The sequence below is a fragment of the Taudactylus pleione genome, unplaced genomic scaffold (genome assembly GCF_031769625.1).
Source record: "Taudactylus pleione unplaced genomic scaffold, aTauple2 ptg000019l, whole genome shotgun sequence".
NCBI classification, from domain to species: Eukaryota; Metazoa; Chordata; class Amphibia; order Anura; family Myobatrachidae; genus Taudactylus; species Taudactylus pleione.
Genome location: NW_028284421.1, coordinates 28866547 through 28886001, shown reverse-complemented (window position 1 = coordinate 28886001; position 19455 = coordinate 28866547). Strand labels below are relative to the sequence as shown.

At 41.9% G+C, this 19455-nt stretch overlaps 1 protein-coding gene across 1 annotated transcript in view; it reads left to right on the top strand.

Moving 5' to 3' along the window:
• The window catches only part of REC114 (REC114 meiotic recombination protein), a 286120-nt gene that overhangs the window by 52527 nt on the left and 214138 nt on the right, over positions 1 to 19455 (top strand). The window contains exon 2 of the mRNA XM_088446220.1: positions 8861 to 8950. Coding sequence (XP_088302346.1) covers positions 8861 to 8950 — 90 coding nt within the window. The remainder of the gene's footprint in view (positions 1 to 8860; positions 8951 to 19455) is intronic.

Below are 19455 nucleotides of genomic sequence, written 5' to 3'. Positions count from 1 at the left end.
TCAGTAAGCTGTCATGTCCTGGTTTCAGGCGCTTGCCATTGATTTCTCCTATGCCGGGATACATGCCTTCGTGTACCGTTAGTCCCCATACTTGGCTAAGCATTTATTCTATGTGGGAAAATCTGCACCAAAGCCGTACCAGAAGTTCTGCATTTTGTCCCAACCTTTTTACCATAAAATAAACATTTTCCCTCCATTTTTACCTGCTCGGGGCTACGCACTAAAAGTTAGTCTGAGAAAGCGGCAGGAGTTTGGATTTGGAGTGCATGTGCGAGTTCCCTCTGAGAACAGCTTGCAGAAATCAACCCGCACCTAATTGGATTGACTTCTTAGAGTGCTAGGTAGTTAAAATTATTTTTTTGTTGTGAAGCAATTCGTATAGCATATTGATACATGGTGCAAATCACTATTATTGGACCTGTCTTTTGCCTTTTGACACAGACTGCATACTTTTTCCTCAATGTTGCGTCTTACTTGCTTATAGCATCTTATTTAGCTTAGTGTACTAGGTACTTAAGATTAGTATTTTGGGGCGGTTAAGTTGCAAAATCTGTGTCTCTAAACTGAGTTATCTTGTGCGATTAGAGTACACATCTATATGCCAACACTTTGTGTCTGACTCAGAATAAGACTCTTTTAGGGGTATTCAATATGGGAGCGAAAACCTCATTTTTGCGTTAATATCGCACTTATGAAGTCATTATCGCAGGTTTTAGTTTTACACCGTATTCAATTTCAAAGACTTTTCGCAGGTTCGAAAAGTCTTTGTTAAAAAACGGGGATAACTTTTCACCATTGAATAGGTGTCGAAAAAAATGCTGAATTGGGGTTTAGGGGTGCAGGCTTAAAAAAAAATAGCCTGCACCCCTGGGAATGACATTTAAAAAAGTACTGTGTCAAAAAAAGTAAAAAAAAAAAAATATTGACACCCCAAAAAATTAATTTAAAAATTGGGGTGAAAAAAAAAATTGGGAAAAAATTGTTTAACAATAGGGAAATAGGTTCACGGCTATTCTGCAAGTATGCGGCAGGTGTTTTCTAGAATAGATTTATAGCGGCAGGTGCACAATTGTAGAATTTTTAAAAACTTACTTTAGGGACATCAAAATATGCTAGTACCCATTTTCATGTACCCCAAATTTGATGGGACCACTTAAAAAAATGAAAAAAATAACCTAAGTGCTCTTCTGCATCACTTCTTCAATGTCGGGAAAAAACACCTGCTGCACTAGCTGAGCAATATTTATCGAAATTAGGGATGCCCAAGACCACTGGCTGCAAGTTATCATTAAAGGATGCATGCTTGAATTTCATCACTATTTTTGAATCTAAGGGGTATATTTACTAAAGTGACTTTTTAGAAGTGGTGATGTTGTCCATAGCAACCAATCAGATTCTACTTTACATTTAACTAGCACCTTCTAGACGATAATAGCTAGAATCTGATTGGTTGCTGTGGGCAACATCTCCACTTCTAAAAACTCTTACTTTAGCAAATATACCCCTAAGAAATCCAAAAGTGATAATCTTATGCAGAAAATTTGAAAGAGATACAGTAAACATGGGAGGACATGCATTTTGATCTAAGTAATTGGATCAGTACAAGAAATGTACACTTTTTCAGATTTTTGATCTGACTTAATATGAGAAATGAGACTGGGTAATTAGTGCTGAATATCCCTCCACATTTTTGGGGAGCATGATTCAAAAGTTGCAATTAAGTTCTGTAAACGCAACTGTCCAATGTTTTAGGAATAGATTATTATTTTTTTTTAGATTTGTTTCTCATACTGCTAGAGGCTGAGTGAAAGCTCGTATTTTTTTATTCAGATAATACTTTGAGAGCCTGAAGTTGCCCACACACCAAGCTACTGTTGCTACCCTGCACTTTTAGCTGGGCGCTGCACCCACCCTGTACGGAAATGCACACTGCCCATGCTGTAAATCATGAATTGAGAGCAGACACATTCTGACTGAGTGCGAGGGTTATGCCACAGGGAATTTTTGACCATTAGGGGGTGGAAGTTAATGCTGCTGGGGTCTATTGCCACTGGGGGATCTAGTGTTCCAGCCAGGCTGTTTTAGCGGCATGCAGCGCCCTGCCTGTTTTTAAAGGGCCACAATGCACCCTACCCTTTTAGCGGTGCCCCGCTAAAACAGTCTGCCCTCTGCCTTTGCCACCCGTGGGCCGCAGTGTCCCGTGGGTGGGAAAAGCTGTGGTGACCAATCACCGCCTGGTGAATAGATGCTGTGAGCATGAGCACGGCATCTTTTTACCGTGAGGAGAGAGCTTGGGAGAAGCCCAGCACCTCCAAGTGCTGGGCACGTGCCCAAGTGTGACAAATTAGGGGCGTGTCATAAGGACACGCCCAATTTCTGGAGCGTGCAGTCTGTGTCCTGTCTGCTGGCTAGCGGGAACACTAAAATCCCTATTGCCACTAGCAAGTGGGTGGTAATGTTACACTAGAGGCCTATAAACACGAGAGGGCGCGCGACACCCCCTAGGCTTATTTGGAACCAATAAAATAACCAATCAAATTTGAATGCAATGCAGGATAGTAGAAGAGAATCAGCGATTCCATTCAGTGAATCACTGAACTGTGCGGCAAGCTCTAAACATTGAAAACAATGAGGAATCGATAATACGCTGCTTAAAAGTAAAATAAACTGTTTTTCGTTTCTTTATTCCCCTCTTTTAAAGTACTTACTAGTGAAACTTAGGCTAAAATGTAATGCACGTTTCTGCCAACATGCGTTCTTAAGAGTTCCGGCGAATGGTGTGGCCACCACGTTTGTCTGACATGAACCCAGTTAAGCATTTATGGGATGTGGTGAAGAGGTCCATTCACACACAAGATCCTGCACCTACAAATAGGGAGCTATGGAAAGCTATCCAGACTGTATAGTTAAACATCTCTCCAGAGGTTTTCAGTCACTTGTGGAATAGATACCTAGTCGAGTTGCTGCACTTCGCCGGGGTAGCGGGGATTCTATATGATACTAGGCATCTATCCCATGACTTTTTGCATTTCAGTGTACCTTAAAACTGCCGATTGATGAGTCCCACTCGTCATCCACAGCAAAGTGCTAAAAGAAAAATATCCTTTTTCCCACAAGCGCTAATCACTGATGAGCAGTCCTGCGTAGCAATGGGGCCGGTCCTAGGGCAGTATGCTGACGTCCATGTAAATGAGGGGTATCTTAAGTCCATATTTCCCACATCTTGTGCCACATATTAAAAATGGTCCCTTTTTTAATGCAGTGGGTTCTCTATTTCAAACAATGGTAAGCCTTGTTGAGCTACCACACTATTCTTTCTACTCAAAGTGTTTTAAATCAAGATGGTGTAAATTTTAAAAAAATAAATAAATAAATTATATATATATATATATATATATATATATATATATATATATATATATATATATATATATATATATATATAAAACATTTTTTTTTTCATTTTAAGTATAGATTTTATTTTTTTCAAAACCCACAGTTAGAATCCTGCTTTTTGCTATTTTGCAAGTGAATTATTGGTGAAACAAGAACAACCTAGTATTTCGCTATGTTTATGAATAGAAAAAAAAATAGTTTGCTTTTGATTCACTTTCTTGAAATCTCAAAACAAATTTGTGTGGGTACTGCATAAAAAAGATCAATGATATTAATGTTATAATGTGACAAACACAAACATCAAAAAATTACCTTGGCACAGGGATGAGAGAACCAATGCAAGTGTTAATCAGCGGAGTAGAGACAGGAATAAAAGTTGAGACCCTGGAAGGGTCCTTTCACTTCTTTGTGGAGCTAGTATTCATTTTTGTTTTTAAATCTAGCATTAGTTACTTTCCTGGTGTGACCAAAACACTGGAAAGGGTGTCAAGGGGAGATATATATGCCCCATGTTTTTAGCTTCTGTCTAGTAGATAGAAGCAGATTAGCAGCCTTGATAATCAGACCACCTGTGAGATGCTGATAAAGGGTGTATCAGTCTCTGCAGTCAGTCTCACTTCCTGGGGAACATGGGCCTGTTGAGAGTCACTGTGATTACGGAATGTAAGTGCTGACTTAAAGATTTTTGTTTTCTGAGAGAGACATTCGGTCCCTCCACTCAGAGGGAATCTTTTATTTTTTTTTTTTAGTTAGAACCGGACGGGTTTTACTTTAATGTTTTTTTGTTTTTCTGCTGATAATTAAAACAATCTGTGACTACTTGTACCAATGCCCTGGACTGGGGGTTTGGTCAATATCCCGACGGCAGGGATTCCGGCAGTCAGAATGCCGGTGCCGGAATCCTGACACCTGTCAGAATCCCAGTGCCGGCATCCAAACCGCTGGAATCCCGAAAATATGTAGCCGAATTAAATGTAGGAACTTCGGGGTTAGGCACTAAAGGGGGAGGGTTAGGTTTTGTGTGCTGGGAGGTTAGGTTCAGGCATCGGGGAGGGCTAGGATACCTACCGACAGGATTAGGATACCGAGAACCTGTCGGGATTCTGATCACTGGGGTCCTGAGCGCCTGCGTCCTGTACCAATCCCCTGGACTGGTGTACCACTTCTTCGTTGCTGCAAGACAAGTGCAACCATTAACCTCAGGAAATGGTACCCTTAGCCTGATCTTGCCACACTGGTTAAACCAGAGCTATGCCCATTAGAACATCTCCCAAGAAAGTTCTTTGCTACATTAGGGTAGCGAGTACATTATTTGCAACATCTATTCAAATCTGCTGACCAGGTTCAAATTAAGAGCATGGTGGCTCGTCATATGGAGTGTGCTCCAAACATGTTACTTAATGTCTGCTTCACCTTTAGAAGGAAAGCATGCTGGAAGCTGCAACACTGCGTTTTACAGGCACAGCCTGCAGTATGGTGCCCTAAAGAAGCAATGGTAATTCCTATCAAGAGGTGTGATTCAGAAACTCACAGAACTTAAGCACATCAGCTACCTAAGGAAGAGGTAGATTGTTTCCTGTGTCTTTGAGACAGCAGTCCAGTTAAAAAACCTATGCATTTTGGCCTTGTAGAGCATGACCATCAAGAAATCTGCATTGACTACTGAACAATGCAACCTTCAACAGATCCATTGCGTGGCAGAATTTCAACATTGCTGCATTATAAACAAGGGATACAAGTTGGTTTTAAGTGAAACTGTATTTGTAAAATTTCAGACCATTTCCTGTACAAGTGAAAGCTTTACAAATCACTTTACACACACCCATAACAAAAGCAGGTAATTTCTGCAGTACCTGTCACCGAAAGAGGCATCCGCTTCTCTTCCTGGTAGAAAAACAGGAGGTTTTCAAACCGCTCTCGACTTAAGCAATTTGTGCAGAGACAAACTTTATATATGAAATCAAGGATCTATATTCTCAATGTAATTTAGAAAAAGGAAATATCCTGATGTCAATAAGCTTAAATGACACATATCTACATGTTCCAATGACACCACAACACCATAGTTTTGTCTTTTGTCTGGACCAGCATGTCCAATTCATGTGCCTGTCATTTGGACTCCCAGGGTCTCGCAGTACCTTCTACAATGTATTAATAATTCTGATGGATGCATTCAGGATGCAGGGTATAGCAGCATTGCACTATTTGAACAACATCCTTCTGACTCATCTCTTTTCTACAGAGAATTGGTTGGATTAGAAGTAATTGGAACAAAAATAAACACAGAGCAGGACAAAACTTCAGTGTCTGAAGAGATACCTCTAAAACTTGTCAATGGCCAACTTCTTTAGGACAGTAGGCCTGATTCAGACCCGCTCGCAAGCGGGTCGATGTTGGCCCAGTGCGCATGCGCGAGACCCGGATAGCGACGGGCAAGCCATTGCTCCGGGTCTCGCTACAAAGGGGGTGTGCTGTCGATGTTGAGTGACAGCACGCCCCCTTTGGTGGGTGTGCCGGGGGCATGGCTGCCCAGATGGAGGCGTTCCCATGGGAACGCCTACCGTCTAGGGCCGGCCCACTGACATCACAAGTGATGTCAGTGGGTGGACTTCTTGCTCTGTAAGAGCAAGAAGTCCACTGGGACTTGCGGCAATGAGACCCTACCACAAGGGTCTCGTCGCAAGTCCGATGGTCACGATGGTCTTGACCATCGCGACCATCATCCTGACCGCTCGCACTAGCTGTGGGTGGTCACAGAAGTAGAAGGAATGGGTGCTCTTAACAAAGGCCCTCATTCAGAGCCACTCGCTATTTGCGGTCGTTCGTTCTAAAACAAGGGGTGGCTATTCAAATGAACTGTTCGCTGTTTGCGGTCTGTTCACGAGCGAACAAAACTTGCGTTCGTTTTTTGGAAAAATACGCCCCCTGGCCGCTCGCATCCTACGTCATGTCCGCTATTTATTAGATTAATCGAGTACATCGACAAGGGTATGAACTGCTCGCTATTCTTGGGGTTGGTGTTTGCTACCACAATTTTGCGAGCAGTTCTGACTATAAAATAACCCAGTGACGTAGTCAATGACGCTGCTGTTTTAAATATGCACACCCATAAAACGCCCGTTTTGACCTTTAAGCACGCCTGCGTTCTGATTTCCACTCCCCATTTTCAAGCACCTTCCCCTGTTACCACCCACATACGCCTCTTTCTGTCACTCAAAATAGCAGGCATTCGCTGTTTTGCGAGCACATGAATTTCGGCCGCACTGACTGGTTAGCGCATGCGTATAACGATCCGTACGCATGCGCAGTTGGGCTAACATCGCTCGGAACGAACGAGCGGCCGATAATTATCGATATTATCGATAATTATAGGTAGTTTGGTTTCTGTATCTTATATAAACAGTTCGGCGTATATTTGCAGACATTCAAGGTCCAATATAACGAAATACCCGTGTGATGAAAGTACCAGATACATAGTGCAGCCTGATTAGATACAACGTGGCAGCTGGGGAGTAGATACATTACAGAGAACATTGTTATGTCCAACGATCGATACATTTATTACATTTGTATGAACCAACCCCAATATTGAGTAAGAAGCATTCCGGTTAGTTACAGATTATATTGTGGGATTTCTGAGAATAAATATCGTCACGCAACCTGGTATATAACAACTCTAATAAAATAAGTATATGATCTATTTTGCTTGAATGTTCTGATGATACGCATATACTGTAATAGAATACTTACAACCTAAACTACCTAACAGAGAAATATATGTGGTTTACAAGAATATATAATTAATTTGAATTGCTGGAACAATGAATGATACGGTGTTCATGATAGGCAATTTATGAAGCCAATATTAACATGGATTAACATCTGTGAATTTCAAATGTGTAGTAACGTATGACAATATATGTCATCATTTACAAACTATTAAATTATTGATTCTTTACAAATTGGTAGAGGAATTAATATTGAATCATATACCATGGATCCGTTATAATTTATATAACGATTAACGTAATTAGATATCCCTTACAGGGTTACGTCCAATGACATATGTTCCCATATGATTGGATTAGTGATCCAATAATAGGATATAAATTCCTCCCAGATTGTGAGCATATCTATGCTGCCACCCAACTCATACATCGGAACATATATATAATATACATTAAAATATAACCAGTGTCTAGTGGAATTTTAATTATTCCACACTTTTCTGTTTCTTTCTGTCATTTCATTTGTTTGTATTACAGTTACTGAATGTGTATGTGTGTGTATAACAAGTTTTAAATATTTCGCTTTTGATGTTATAATATTTTAATGGGATTCATTAAACGTTAATTTTTATTTTCATACCAGTGCGCCATTTAAGACAACTTTCTTTTCCTTCTTTTTGATTTGATGAATTACTCGTTGGTTGTCATTCGGCAGCACCCCCAGTACTAAATAACATGGATTCATGAATAGTAACATTTGGGGGTTTACTCCACATATTAATGATATGACTGGTGCAGTGTTCTATTTTCTTTTTTGAATAAGATAATTCAAGTAAAAGATATGTCCACCATGTACATTTATAAGCACACTGTAAACTCGCTTTACCCTCTATGAAAGGTAGCAAAAGCAATGGGTGCTTACAAGAGATCCACCACATCCTACAACCACCTGCCAGGCTGAGCAAATTATTGCTGTTTGTTCCCTGTTCTTGTTTATAGAAAATAAATGTGGTTCTCTGTTTTTTTTTTTTATTAATTTTTTTATTCATTTGACTATTTTAAAAACAACGTGAAGATTATAGAATACAAGGAGATACTAATTATATTGCCAAACAATGAAAACAACTGAGAAATATCGAATCCTGGGTACACATTAGAAATAAGTAATGTATGTCGGAACGATCCCTCGTTCCGTCCTTCTTTAACATGCTTGGAGCCGCAAGCAATATCGTCAGGTTTGATGTGCAGCACGTTAAACCTGACAACATCGTATGGGAGCGTGCATATCATGCGCATACACTAAACGAGATGCTACGATTTGGCCAAATCGGAACGACATTGTTTCTGTGTGTGCTCAGCTTTAGCTAATTGCATTTTCTGGTACTACTTGTTGTCCATATTTTGCACTTCCCTAGTTGAATATATGGCATTTATCAAGTTATGGTGAAAGTGGTATAGAGGAAATGGCAAAAATTTGTAATGAACATGAAAACCCAGAAATGTAAAAAAAAAATTATATAAATATAATCAAAATATGTGTAATTACTGAAGAATTTACACTTCATATAAATGATGTGTGGGTTGCTTTCCAATTCATACAAGGAAGCATTGGACTGATGTTTTGACCTGCAGCAGATCTGGGCAACACTAAACAATCTAGTTTACCTTCACAAATCATATCTGAAAATTTCAGTTTTAGGGTTTTAACGTCTGTCTAAATCTTTTATCTGTTTAAGGTGTTTGAGTCAAATGAAGAATCTGGTAGCATCACCCTTAGTATCTTAAATACAGGTCAATTTTTCATCTCCCAAGGACATACACTACTGGTAAGAAAGCTCAGTACAAGCACTGCCTGTGTATTTTTCTTCTGTCTCTATTTTCCTGTTTTGTGTCCTTCATTATGAAATCCACCAAGGTGACTTTCAAATGATCTATGTGTGTGTTTTGTCTCTCTCTTTGCTAGTTATAATGCTGCTCTATTGAAATACTATGTAAACTCATTAATATAATACATTGATTCAATACAGATATGCATGAATGGAAATAAATTAAAGAAAAAAGGTTAGAGACTTGTAATAGATCAATATTGCTATAAAGTATTCCTTATAGCCACATGCAGAGTATTTGAGACTGCTTTCCACCACATCTATAGCCATATGTTTCATTCATCATGAGCGTGTGGTGTTTGCTTCACATTTCAAGAAATACAATTCAAGAATAGGGGCATTTAAATATTTTATGTTGTGGGGCATTTTTTATAAGGCATATGTTGAGCATAATGAAAATCAACTGGTATATAGTTTGTAAAAATAGTTAACCATGTTTAGTAAGAAATTCAGGTGTTTTTTTCCTACGGTTACACATAACCATAGGGCAAATCCTAGATAACCCATTTGCTTAATTATTGTGGTATAAATCAGTTTGCCTTTTTAGCACGATTTTAGTTGCATCAAAACCCACAACATTTGCAAAATCTCTTTCTCCTCAGACCTAATAAAGCCTTTTTGTCTTGTTCAACTAGTGAGCATAGACAGAGAGTCCCAGTTGTTACACTAAATGTATCCCTTCTGAACTACCCAAACAACTTCTTTCTTTGGCTGGGTTCTATACCGCATAAGTATCACACATTCTATTTGACTTCCATGTTGAATAGCTCACCATTACGTGTTCAACACATCTTTCATCCACAGCATTATAGTGTATTATACATGTTAACAAACCATACTATTAATCCATCCTTTCTCTTAGTTATCAAACATACAGTAAGACCGCACAAAAATAAATTGGAGATCATATATTTAGTGTATATATGTATAATGCTTAGAGGCATGATATTATAAAACATTACCTTAAATCCCAGTAATGTGCTACCCCATTCAGTTACTACTGTCAGTTTTAATTTATTTCTGTGTTGCTTTATCCTTTGTGTGTACATACTGTAAATGGTATGCAGTCGGGAAGCCGGCGGACGTAATCCCGACGGCCGGCTTCCCGACTGCTTTATCCCGGCGAGGGTTAAACGACAGACGTCTAAATCTAGACAGCCGCGGGGAGGGAAGGGCTAGGTTTAGGGCTCCTGGGGGGGACTTAGGGTTAGGCACCCCCCCCGGGAGGTTAGGGTTAGGCATGGGGAGGGAGGGTTAGGGTTAGGCACCCCCGGGGGGTATTTAGGGTTAGGCACCCCCCCGGGGGTCTTGTGTTTAGGTGGCGGGGAAGGGGGGGTTAGGGTTAGGCATTTAGAGGGGGGATTAGGGTCAGGCACTGGGGGGAAGGTTAGGGTTAGGCACCCCTAAGGAGGGTTAGGGGGGGAGGTTAGGTTAGTAAATACTTACCTGAGGACGATCGGGATTTTCACCCATGTCGGGCAGCCGCTGTCTGGATTTGAACTTGCGTCCGGCGGTAATTCATACAGATTCCCAGTAAATGCCAAGGATCCTTTTAACCTCTTTACTGTTAATGACACAAGCGACTCATACTAAGGGGTTGGATACGGGATCCTGGCGGTCGGGATGCCGGCGGTCAGAGTACCAACAGCGGCATCCCCACAGTCAGTATCGCGATGTATGCAAGTTAAGTACCCTAATCCTAACCTTCCCCTCCTGCAACCTAAGTGGGCTCGGGATTGTGACCGCCGGCATCCCGAATGCCAGGTCGCCGACTACATTCCGTACTAAGGACTGCAAGGGTTCAAATGAAGGGAACTTTCCTAAAATCTCCTCCCCCTTACAGTGTAGGTTGCTTGTACCCAAGAGGGAGGGCATCATGACCTTATATCATGACCAAGAGGGAGTATCCTCATTTGGAAGATGAGAGGCCCTTAGTGATTGTCTGGTGATTTCCAGACAATATTCACCTGAACTGCAGAAATCATAATAGATCTGGCACTTAGGGCCCCAAAAGAATGAAGCTTAATACCAGCAGCATGTTTCACTTAGTATCACTGTGATACAAATGAAAATGCCACTACTATTTATCAATACTTACCCCTCTGGCGAGGTCCAGTGAAGTCATCCTCATCTGTGAGGTCCTCTGCTCAGCTGCTGGCAGCCTAAATCTGCCAGCAACAGGCTTCTGTGCAATCGGCGTTCCGTCTGCGCATGTGCATGGTACTGTAACCTAGCAGTGCCTGGAAGGCTTTGCTGTCGGCATGTAAAGATGGCGAGAGCGATGAAGTAACAAACAGTGGTAATCTTAGCTTACCGCTGTTTGTTGAATACAGAATGGATGACATAACCCCAATCACTAAAGGGGTTATGCTTCATTGTTAAGTGGGGCCCTGAATATGTATTATTTTCCCCATTTGGGCACCTATACACTGTATACTACTGTAAGCGTTATGAAGTGTATTGCACCTGAATTTGGGATGTGGAATAGCAAAGCAAACTCACACACAGTAAATTAATTAAATAATCCTAATAAGAAAATCTGATAAATGTAGAGTAGAGGAGGTCTCTAGATTTATAAATACACTAGCTGATGTACCCAGTTTCACCTGGGTAGACCTTAGATATTATAATTTCCTTTATACCATCTTAAGTTATATGCTTGTTTATTTTATGCCTTTGGTGTAAAGGAGCATGCTAGTATCAAGATTAACGGGTCTAAATACTAAGCCTTGAATGGAGATAAAGTGGACGAAGATAAAGTACCAACCAGCTCCTAACTGTCCTTTTTCAAACACATCCTGTGACATGGCAGTTAGGACCTGATTGGCTGGTACTTTATCTCAAGGCTTAGTAAATAGACCCTAAGTCTAAATCACGAAAATTAACTTGAACAGTTGCCCAGCCACCACCAGTTTGCATAAACCACCATTAGTAAAGGGTTGGAACATGTCAAGGAGGTACTCAGCAGAGCTGGTGTAGCTGGCCTCCTTGCTGTCATGGGACATGATGGAGCACTCCTCCCAGTTTTCCACCACCTGCCTCACAATTAGTTCATGCAGCTTCCTAGCCATTACCTGGTGTGATACATGAGATAGGGGAGAGACTGGAACAGACAGGCTCCATCCCCTGTGATGTAGACAATGGTGTGAGGCGGAATTGGTATGAAATACAGATGGACGATCATTAAAATCCCGACAGGGGAACGGTAAGTAATGTTCCCCTGTCCTATTTACCCCCTAACCCTACTCTCCTGCACCCTTATACTAACCCTCCCTACCCCGCACCCTAACCCTCCCGGTAAGTGCCAAAACCTAACCCTCCCCTCTTAGTGCCTAACCCTAACCCCCCCTGGTGGTGCATGAAAATAACTCTCCCCCCCCTCCCCCCGTCCAGAGCCTAAACCTAACCTTTCCCCTCCCGCAGCCGAACGCTAACTCTCCTCGGGGCGCCTAGTCTTCACCCCCCCCCCCTCTCCGCGGCTGATACTTACCTTTCCCCGCTGTCCTTACAATTGGGATGCGTCTGCATGTCGGGATTCTGGCGCCGGTGTTGTCTCGGCGATCGGGATTCCGGTTCCGGCAGACTGCATCCCGCTAGTCGGAATCCTAACTGCATCCCTGTGAGGCACCATCTCCCCTTTAACATTCAAAAACTCAATTGCCATGTTCGGAGAGATGAAAAATACAAATACAAAGCAAGTGAAGTATCCAAATGGAAAAAAAAACCTAGTCAAAGTGTTAAGTCCTTAGCAGTGGCAACTCCAGAGGTAGGGCTGTAGCACAGTCCAATATTCAAATAGGGATCCACACCAACTATCACCCCAAATGCTGCCAAACATCACTGGCAGTTGGTGTGGCTCCCCCTATTTGAATACTGGACAGCGCTGCATCCCCACCTCTGAAGCCGCCACTCCATTCAGGCAAAGAGCTTACAGTCCCACAGGACTTTGGACATTGTTGCTTTGTCATCCAATCACCACGGTCGAGAGGAAACATTTTCTCACTTTTCACCCCCTTAACCACTTGCCTGGCATGGTCGTATCAGATACGACCATACCAGATTGGGCTTTCCCTGACATGGTCATATCTGATACGACCAGTCAGGAAAGCTCTGTGGGCGGCTGGAAAATAAGTTTCTAGCAGCCGCCAATCACAGAGGGACCTCCTGGTCCCTCTGCACACTGTCCCTCCCCGTGGGCCGGCCGATCACTTCTAGCAGTGATCAGACAGCCCAACGAAGGCACACCCACCCCCGACAGCAGCCCGCGGCTGCTGACAGGGCAGAGAAGGCAGTGCTGATAGCGCTGTCCTTCCCTCCCTTCCCCTTCTGGAGAGCAGCCGCTGACAGGGCAGAGAAGGCAGCGCTGATAGCGCTGTCCTTCTCTTCCACCTCCGGAGAGCAGCAGCCCAGCGGCTACTGGCAGGGCAGAGAAGGCATCGCTGATAGCGCTGTCCTTCTCTCCCTCCTCCGGAGCCAGCAGCAGCCCGGCGGCTGATAGCAGAGCAGAGCAGCCGCCGGGCAGAGAAGGACACCCCGCTAGTAGCAGCCCGGCGGCTGCAAACTGGACAGAACAGCCGCTGGGCAGAGAAGGACAGCGCTGTCCTTCTCTCTCCACCCCCGCTAGTAGCAGCCCGGCGGCTGCAAACTAGACAGAGCAGCCGCCGGGCAATTAGAAGGTAGCTCTTTCAGCGCTGACCTTTTCTCTGCCCCCTCCTTGTCCCAATGCCTATTAGCGGCTCCCCAGCGGCTGCAAACAGTAGAGGGAGCAGCCACTGGCCAAAGAGCCAACCCCTCCTCTCCACCCCCATTTTTGCAAGCCCCACCCCATGTATAAGAAGCAAACCCCTATATATATGTGTGTGTATATGTGTGTGTATGTATATGTGTGTATATATATATATATATATATATATATATATATATATATATATATATATATATTATAAAGTGTGTGTGTATATATGTGTATGTATATATATATATATATATATACAGTCAGGTCCATAAATATTGGGACATTGACAAACTAAACAATCCTAAATCTAACTTTCACTTTTTAATACTTTGTTGCAAATCCTTTGCAGGCAATTATAGCCTGAAGTCTGGAATGCATAGACATCACCAGACGCTGGGTTTCATCCCTGGTGATGCTCTGCCAGGCCTCTACTGCAAATGTCTTCAGTTCCTGCTTGTTCTTGGGGCATTTCCCTTCAGTTTTGTCTTCATCAAGTGAAATGCATGCTCAATCGGATTCAGGTCAGGGGATTAACTTGGCCATTGCCTAACATTCCACTTTTTAGCCTTAAAAAACTCTTTGGTTGCTTTTGCAGTATGCTTTGGTCATTGTCCATCTGCACTGTGAAGCGCCGTCCAATGAGCTCTGAAGCATTTGACTGAATATGAGCATATAATATTGCCCGAAACACTTAAGAATTCATTCTGCTGCTTTTGTCAGCAGTCACATCATCAATAAATACAAGGGAACCAGTTCCATTGGCATCCATACATGCCCACGCCATGACACTACCACCACCATGCTTCACTGATGAGGTGGTATGTTTTGGATCATGAGCAGTTCCATTCCTTCTCCATACTCTTCTCGTCCCATCACTCTGGTACAAGTTGATCTTTGTCTCATAGGAAGTTGTTCCAGAACTGTAATGGCTTTTTTAGATGTTGTTTAGCAAACTCTAATCTGGTCTTCCTGTTTTTGTGACTCACCAATGGTTTACATCTTGTGGTGAACCCTCTATATTCACTCTTGTGACGTCTTCTCTTGATTGTTGACTTTGACACATATACACCTACCTCCTGGAGAGTGTTCTTGATTTGGCCAACTGTTGTGAAGGGGTTTTTCTTCACCAGGAAAATAATTCTTCTGTCATACACCACAGTTGTTTTCCATGGTCTTCAGGGTCTTTTGGTGTTGCTGAGCTCTCCGGTGCGTTCTTTCTTTTTAAGAATGTTCCAAACAGTTGATTTGGCCACACCTAAAGTTTTTGCTATCTCTCTGATGGGTTTGTTTTGATTTTTCAGCCTAATGATGACTTGCTTCACTGATAGTGACAGCTCTTTGGATCTCATATTGAGAGTCGACAGCAACTGATTCCAAATGCAAATGTCACACCTAGAATCAACTCCAGACCTTTTACCTGCTTAATTGATAATGAAATAATGAGGGAATAGCCCACACCTGTCCATGAAATAGCTTTTGAGTTGATAGTCCCATTACTTTTGGCCCCTTAAAAAGTGGAAGGCACATAAAGAAACCGTTCACCTGATTTGGATGTAATTATCCTCAAATTAAATCTGAAAGTCTGCAGTTAAAGCACATCTTGTTTGTTTCATTTCAAAGCCATTGTGGTGGTGAATAGAGGCCAAAATATGAAAATTCTGTCAATTCCCAATATTTATGCACCTGACTATGTATGTATGTATATATATATATATATATATATATATATATATATATATACACACACACACACACACGTGTGATCTACACACATGGATATATACATATACTGTGTATATACAGTATATATATGTGTATGCGCGCATACACATATATACTGTATATACACAGTATATGTATATATCCATGTGTGGAGATCACACGTGTGTGTGTGTGTGTGTGTATAATATATATATATATATATATATATATATATATAATGTGTGTGTATGTATGTATATGTGTGTGTGTGTGTGGAGCCCCCCAACCGATGTCAAATAATCGATTGTTTCTATCGATGGCTGAACCAATCGGCCGTTGATGGTACAGCTGTCAATGACCAGAACTACAGTATACCATAAAAATTTTAAATTTTTATGGTGTTTATTTCAACAAATTTTTTTTTTATTTATTTTAGTTTTAAAAATATGTTCTTGACCTAATTCAATCATAAAAAAAAACGACAATTTCGGAGCGGTTTTTGGGAAAATTTTTTTTGTCAGTTAAGGGGTTAAATTTTAAAAGAATCCCTGCTTGATGGGTGCTTACGTCATGGCAGAATTATAATTTCATGTTTCTAGGTCCAGGGGTTTGGGTGGGGCATTGATGAGTCAGTCAGGAAGGACATTGCACAGAAGGAGGAAACATTTTAGCCCTTTTCACCCCCTTTAGGAGTCAAATTTTGAAAAGTCTTTGCTTAGTGGGTGTTTACGTCATGGAAGGCATATGCTCCCCGATTCTCATGTTTCTAGTTTCAGGGGTTTGGGCTGGATGTTGATATAATGTATAAAAAAAAGTCTAATGTTGAATAGTGGGCAGCGGAAACATTTTTGGGGCCCGATCCAATTATGCACGATGCACTCGCTGGTGCGAATCATCAAGACAACGGGCGTGCTTGACGGCAGCCTGAATTCGCTCAAAACTGTTTGCAGCCCCATAGGGCTGTGTACAAAATTGAGCGAGTTTAGCCTAAAAGAGGGGTGCGAGATGCAGTGCTGTTGGCAGCATTTGAACGCCGTGGCAACGGCAAAACTCATCCGATTTGTACCCCTCGCGGCTAATTGGATTGCCCCCTTGATCTTCTATCTTCTGTAATCAGTATATGCTGATGTGCGGGTGTAACCATCGTAACTGTTGCTGCTTAATTGACATTGGTCAAGCAATATACTTCATGTGATTCACTGTTGGTCATGTGAGTGTAGAAGCATAGTGTATTGCGATCACCATGGTTACTTGGTAGCTGCATTAGCATATACTGAATTCATAGGTTTGAAATAAGGTCCTACTTAAAAAAATATATAGTAACTCTATAGGTGCCTACAAACTAGACTATTTTTTGCACGATTTATCCGATTCTGACGCATCGGAGCGCCAAATCATGTAGTGTCCAACGATAACGATGCCAATGCGCAGTCCCGCTGGTTATTTTTCGGATCCTCAGATCTGTTAATGCACTACAAAACAGTCTATATAGAATCCCAGTGTATCATATAATAAGGATGTCTTTAGTTATGTCCAAAGAAAAGTATTATAGGGTGGATGTTCATGGACAGTCCCAGAATGTTAATCACGTTATGGCTGTAGAATGGGTGTTCTAATAATAAATGATGATGGTACAATATAATACATTGCACAGTATCAGGAACTAGGTAAACACTATTATGCAGGATAGGTAGGAAAGTGTGTAATTACCAAATGCTGCAGTTTGCTTCCTGCTGGTTGTCCTAGTCCCGTTGCTTGCAGATGTGATGGTGAGGGTTAATATTACGTGCAGGTAAGTGGTGCTATACTTATTAGAAATGGACACTATGGACTTATGTCCACAACACTTTTATTATGTACAGAATGGTAATCAGTGACCCATCACTGTCCTGCATTCTAAAAAAGAGCATGCATATCAATACTCTTATTCAAGTCTTTGTTAAAAGTCCAATAGTATGATTAAATCGTTTAGATAGTATGTACGATAGGAGGAATGTTCCAACGCGTGTCATCCGGTTCTGGACTTTTTCATGGGTCAAGGGATTCTATATGGACTGTTTTTGGAGTGCATTAAGAACACCCTTCCTACAGACTAAAAGTCGGGACTATCCATTGACATACAGCAAGGAGCTTTCCACAGATGTCATTCAACTACTTTAAAAATATAGATTCATATTAGTGAGAGAATTTGAGCAGGACTACACTCACAGAAATTAACAGGAGTGCCCCAGAGTGCACCGCATTTCTCTTATATATTTGTACTGAATAAGAGGCATGGATACCTCTATTTGTGGAGCAGCTAGGGACACTACCCATAAGAGCAAGAGCGCTGTACTCTAATTACGTTAGTATCCTCAGATCTTACCTACATGCAGTAAGATCTGGCAATCTTGTTAACGAGCTGCCCAATGCAGTGTAGCATAGAGACTTTTTCTCATTCGCATTGCAGACACAGCAAAACACCACTCAATCTGTACCAGTGATGCCGGGCTGCGACATTAATCGTACAGGAATGAGTTCTAGATATGTACAAAGTTGCAGATGAAGCACAACAGAACTTGGCATGAAAAAAAGCCACTGAATCATAGCACTTCATATACAGATTCAGACTCATTTGCAGATATACAAAAGTCACATATCAAATTATTTAGTGCAGTCTAATTAGTCGGTTTTGTCACATAGGATTGTATAATTTGTGTGAAAAACACTTGGCGCAAACCGTTGCACAAGACCTAGCGCGCCAAGAAGGGCTGTTTTGCACAACTGCGGCATTAGTGTATGAGATCACATCTGTAAATGGGAAAAGAAAGCGTAGAGTAAAATTAAAGTAAGGTGAAGGAAAAAATAGGGAAGTTGAGGGCAGGGAGGTGTGTGAAAATCTTGTGACTGGACAGTTGCTAGGATTTCACCAGACTCCTCCCTTCATGTCACTCCTCATATAATCGCATAATACAATTGAGCTCTGCAGCTTTATTCAGATCATCAGGGTAAATGGTGTTGAGTCGGTACATTTAGTGTATTGTCTTGTCCACAGTTACTAAGGAGTAAAAACCTTGGGGTGGTTTATTGTGTTTAATTGCAGCACATCCATTATTATACATTTTATATACATTGTTCATATATTTAAAATTTTAATACATTGTATTCATCTTCGTACCAGCGCTTTCAATGCACCTTTTTACTTTGTCCACATACAGTGCTGGTTATGTGTTCCAGACCCAGTAGTTTCAAATATTCTGGAATACCAGTACGACAAACTGTAAAATGTATAGTGATTAGCCACTTTATTCTGAATATGTCTACTCTGCGTCTGGAATCTTTTCTTCAGGGGGCAGGTGGTTTTGTCCACATAATATCTTGGTCAATCACAGCATAATAGGTACACTACAAATCGTGAGTCTCTTGATAAATTGATGTCAATTGTGACTTGAGGATTTGATAAAGAAGTGTATATTACAAGGGGATGCGGTCAATATCCCGGCAAATTGGATGCTGGAGCTTAGAATACTGGCGCCAGAATCTTGACACCGGCATCCCAAAGGTAAGTAGCGGGGTTAGGGGGAGGGTTAGGCACAAAGGGGGAGGGTTAGGTTTAGGCACTAGGTGGGGAGGTAAGGTTTAGGGAGAGGGGTAGGGTTAGGATACCTACCGACAAATGTCGGTATTGTAACTCTGTCGGAATGCCAGCGTCGGGATTTTGACCACCAGGATCCCGAGCGCCAGCATCCCGTACCCAACCCATGTACAAGTGATTCATCGTTTTTGTTTACACATTTATAGAAATGTGCAGTACTTGCCTACTCTCCCATGATGGCCAGGAGCCTCCCAAAAATCCGGTGCTGCTCCCAGCCCCCCGCAAGAGTAGTCAAGTCTCCTGGAAAGACAATCTGCCCCCCAACCCCGCACCTGGTAGCACCCACTAGCTAGCGATAGTGGGTGGTCCGGGGGGGGGGGGAAATGATGCGATTTGCGCTGAATTGCGTCATCGTAGCCCAGTCCCCTGCTTTAC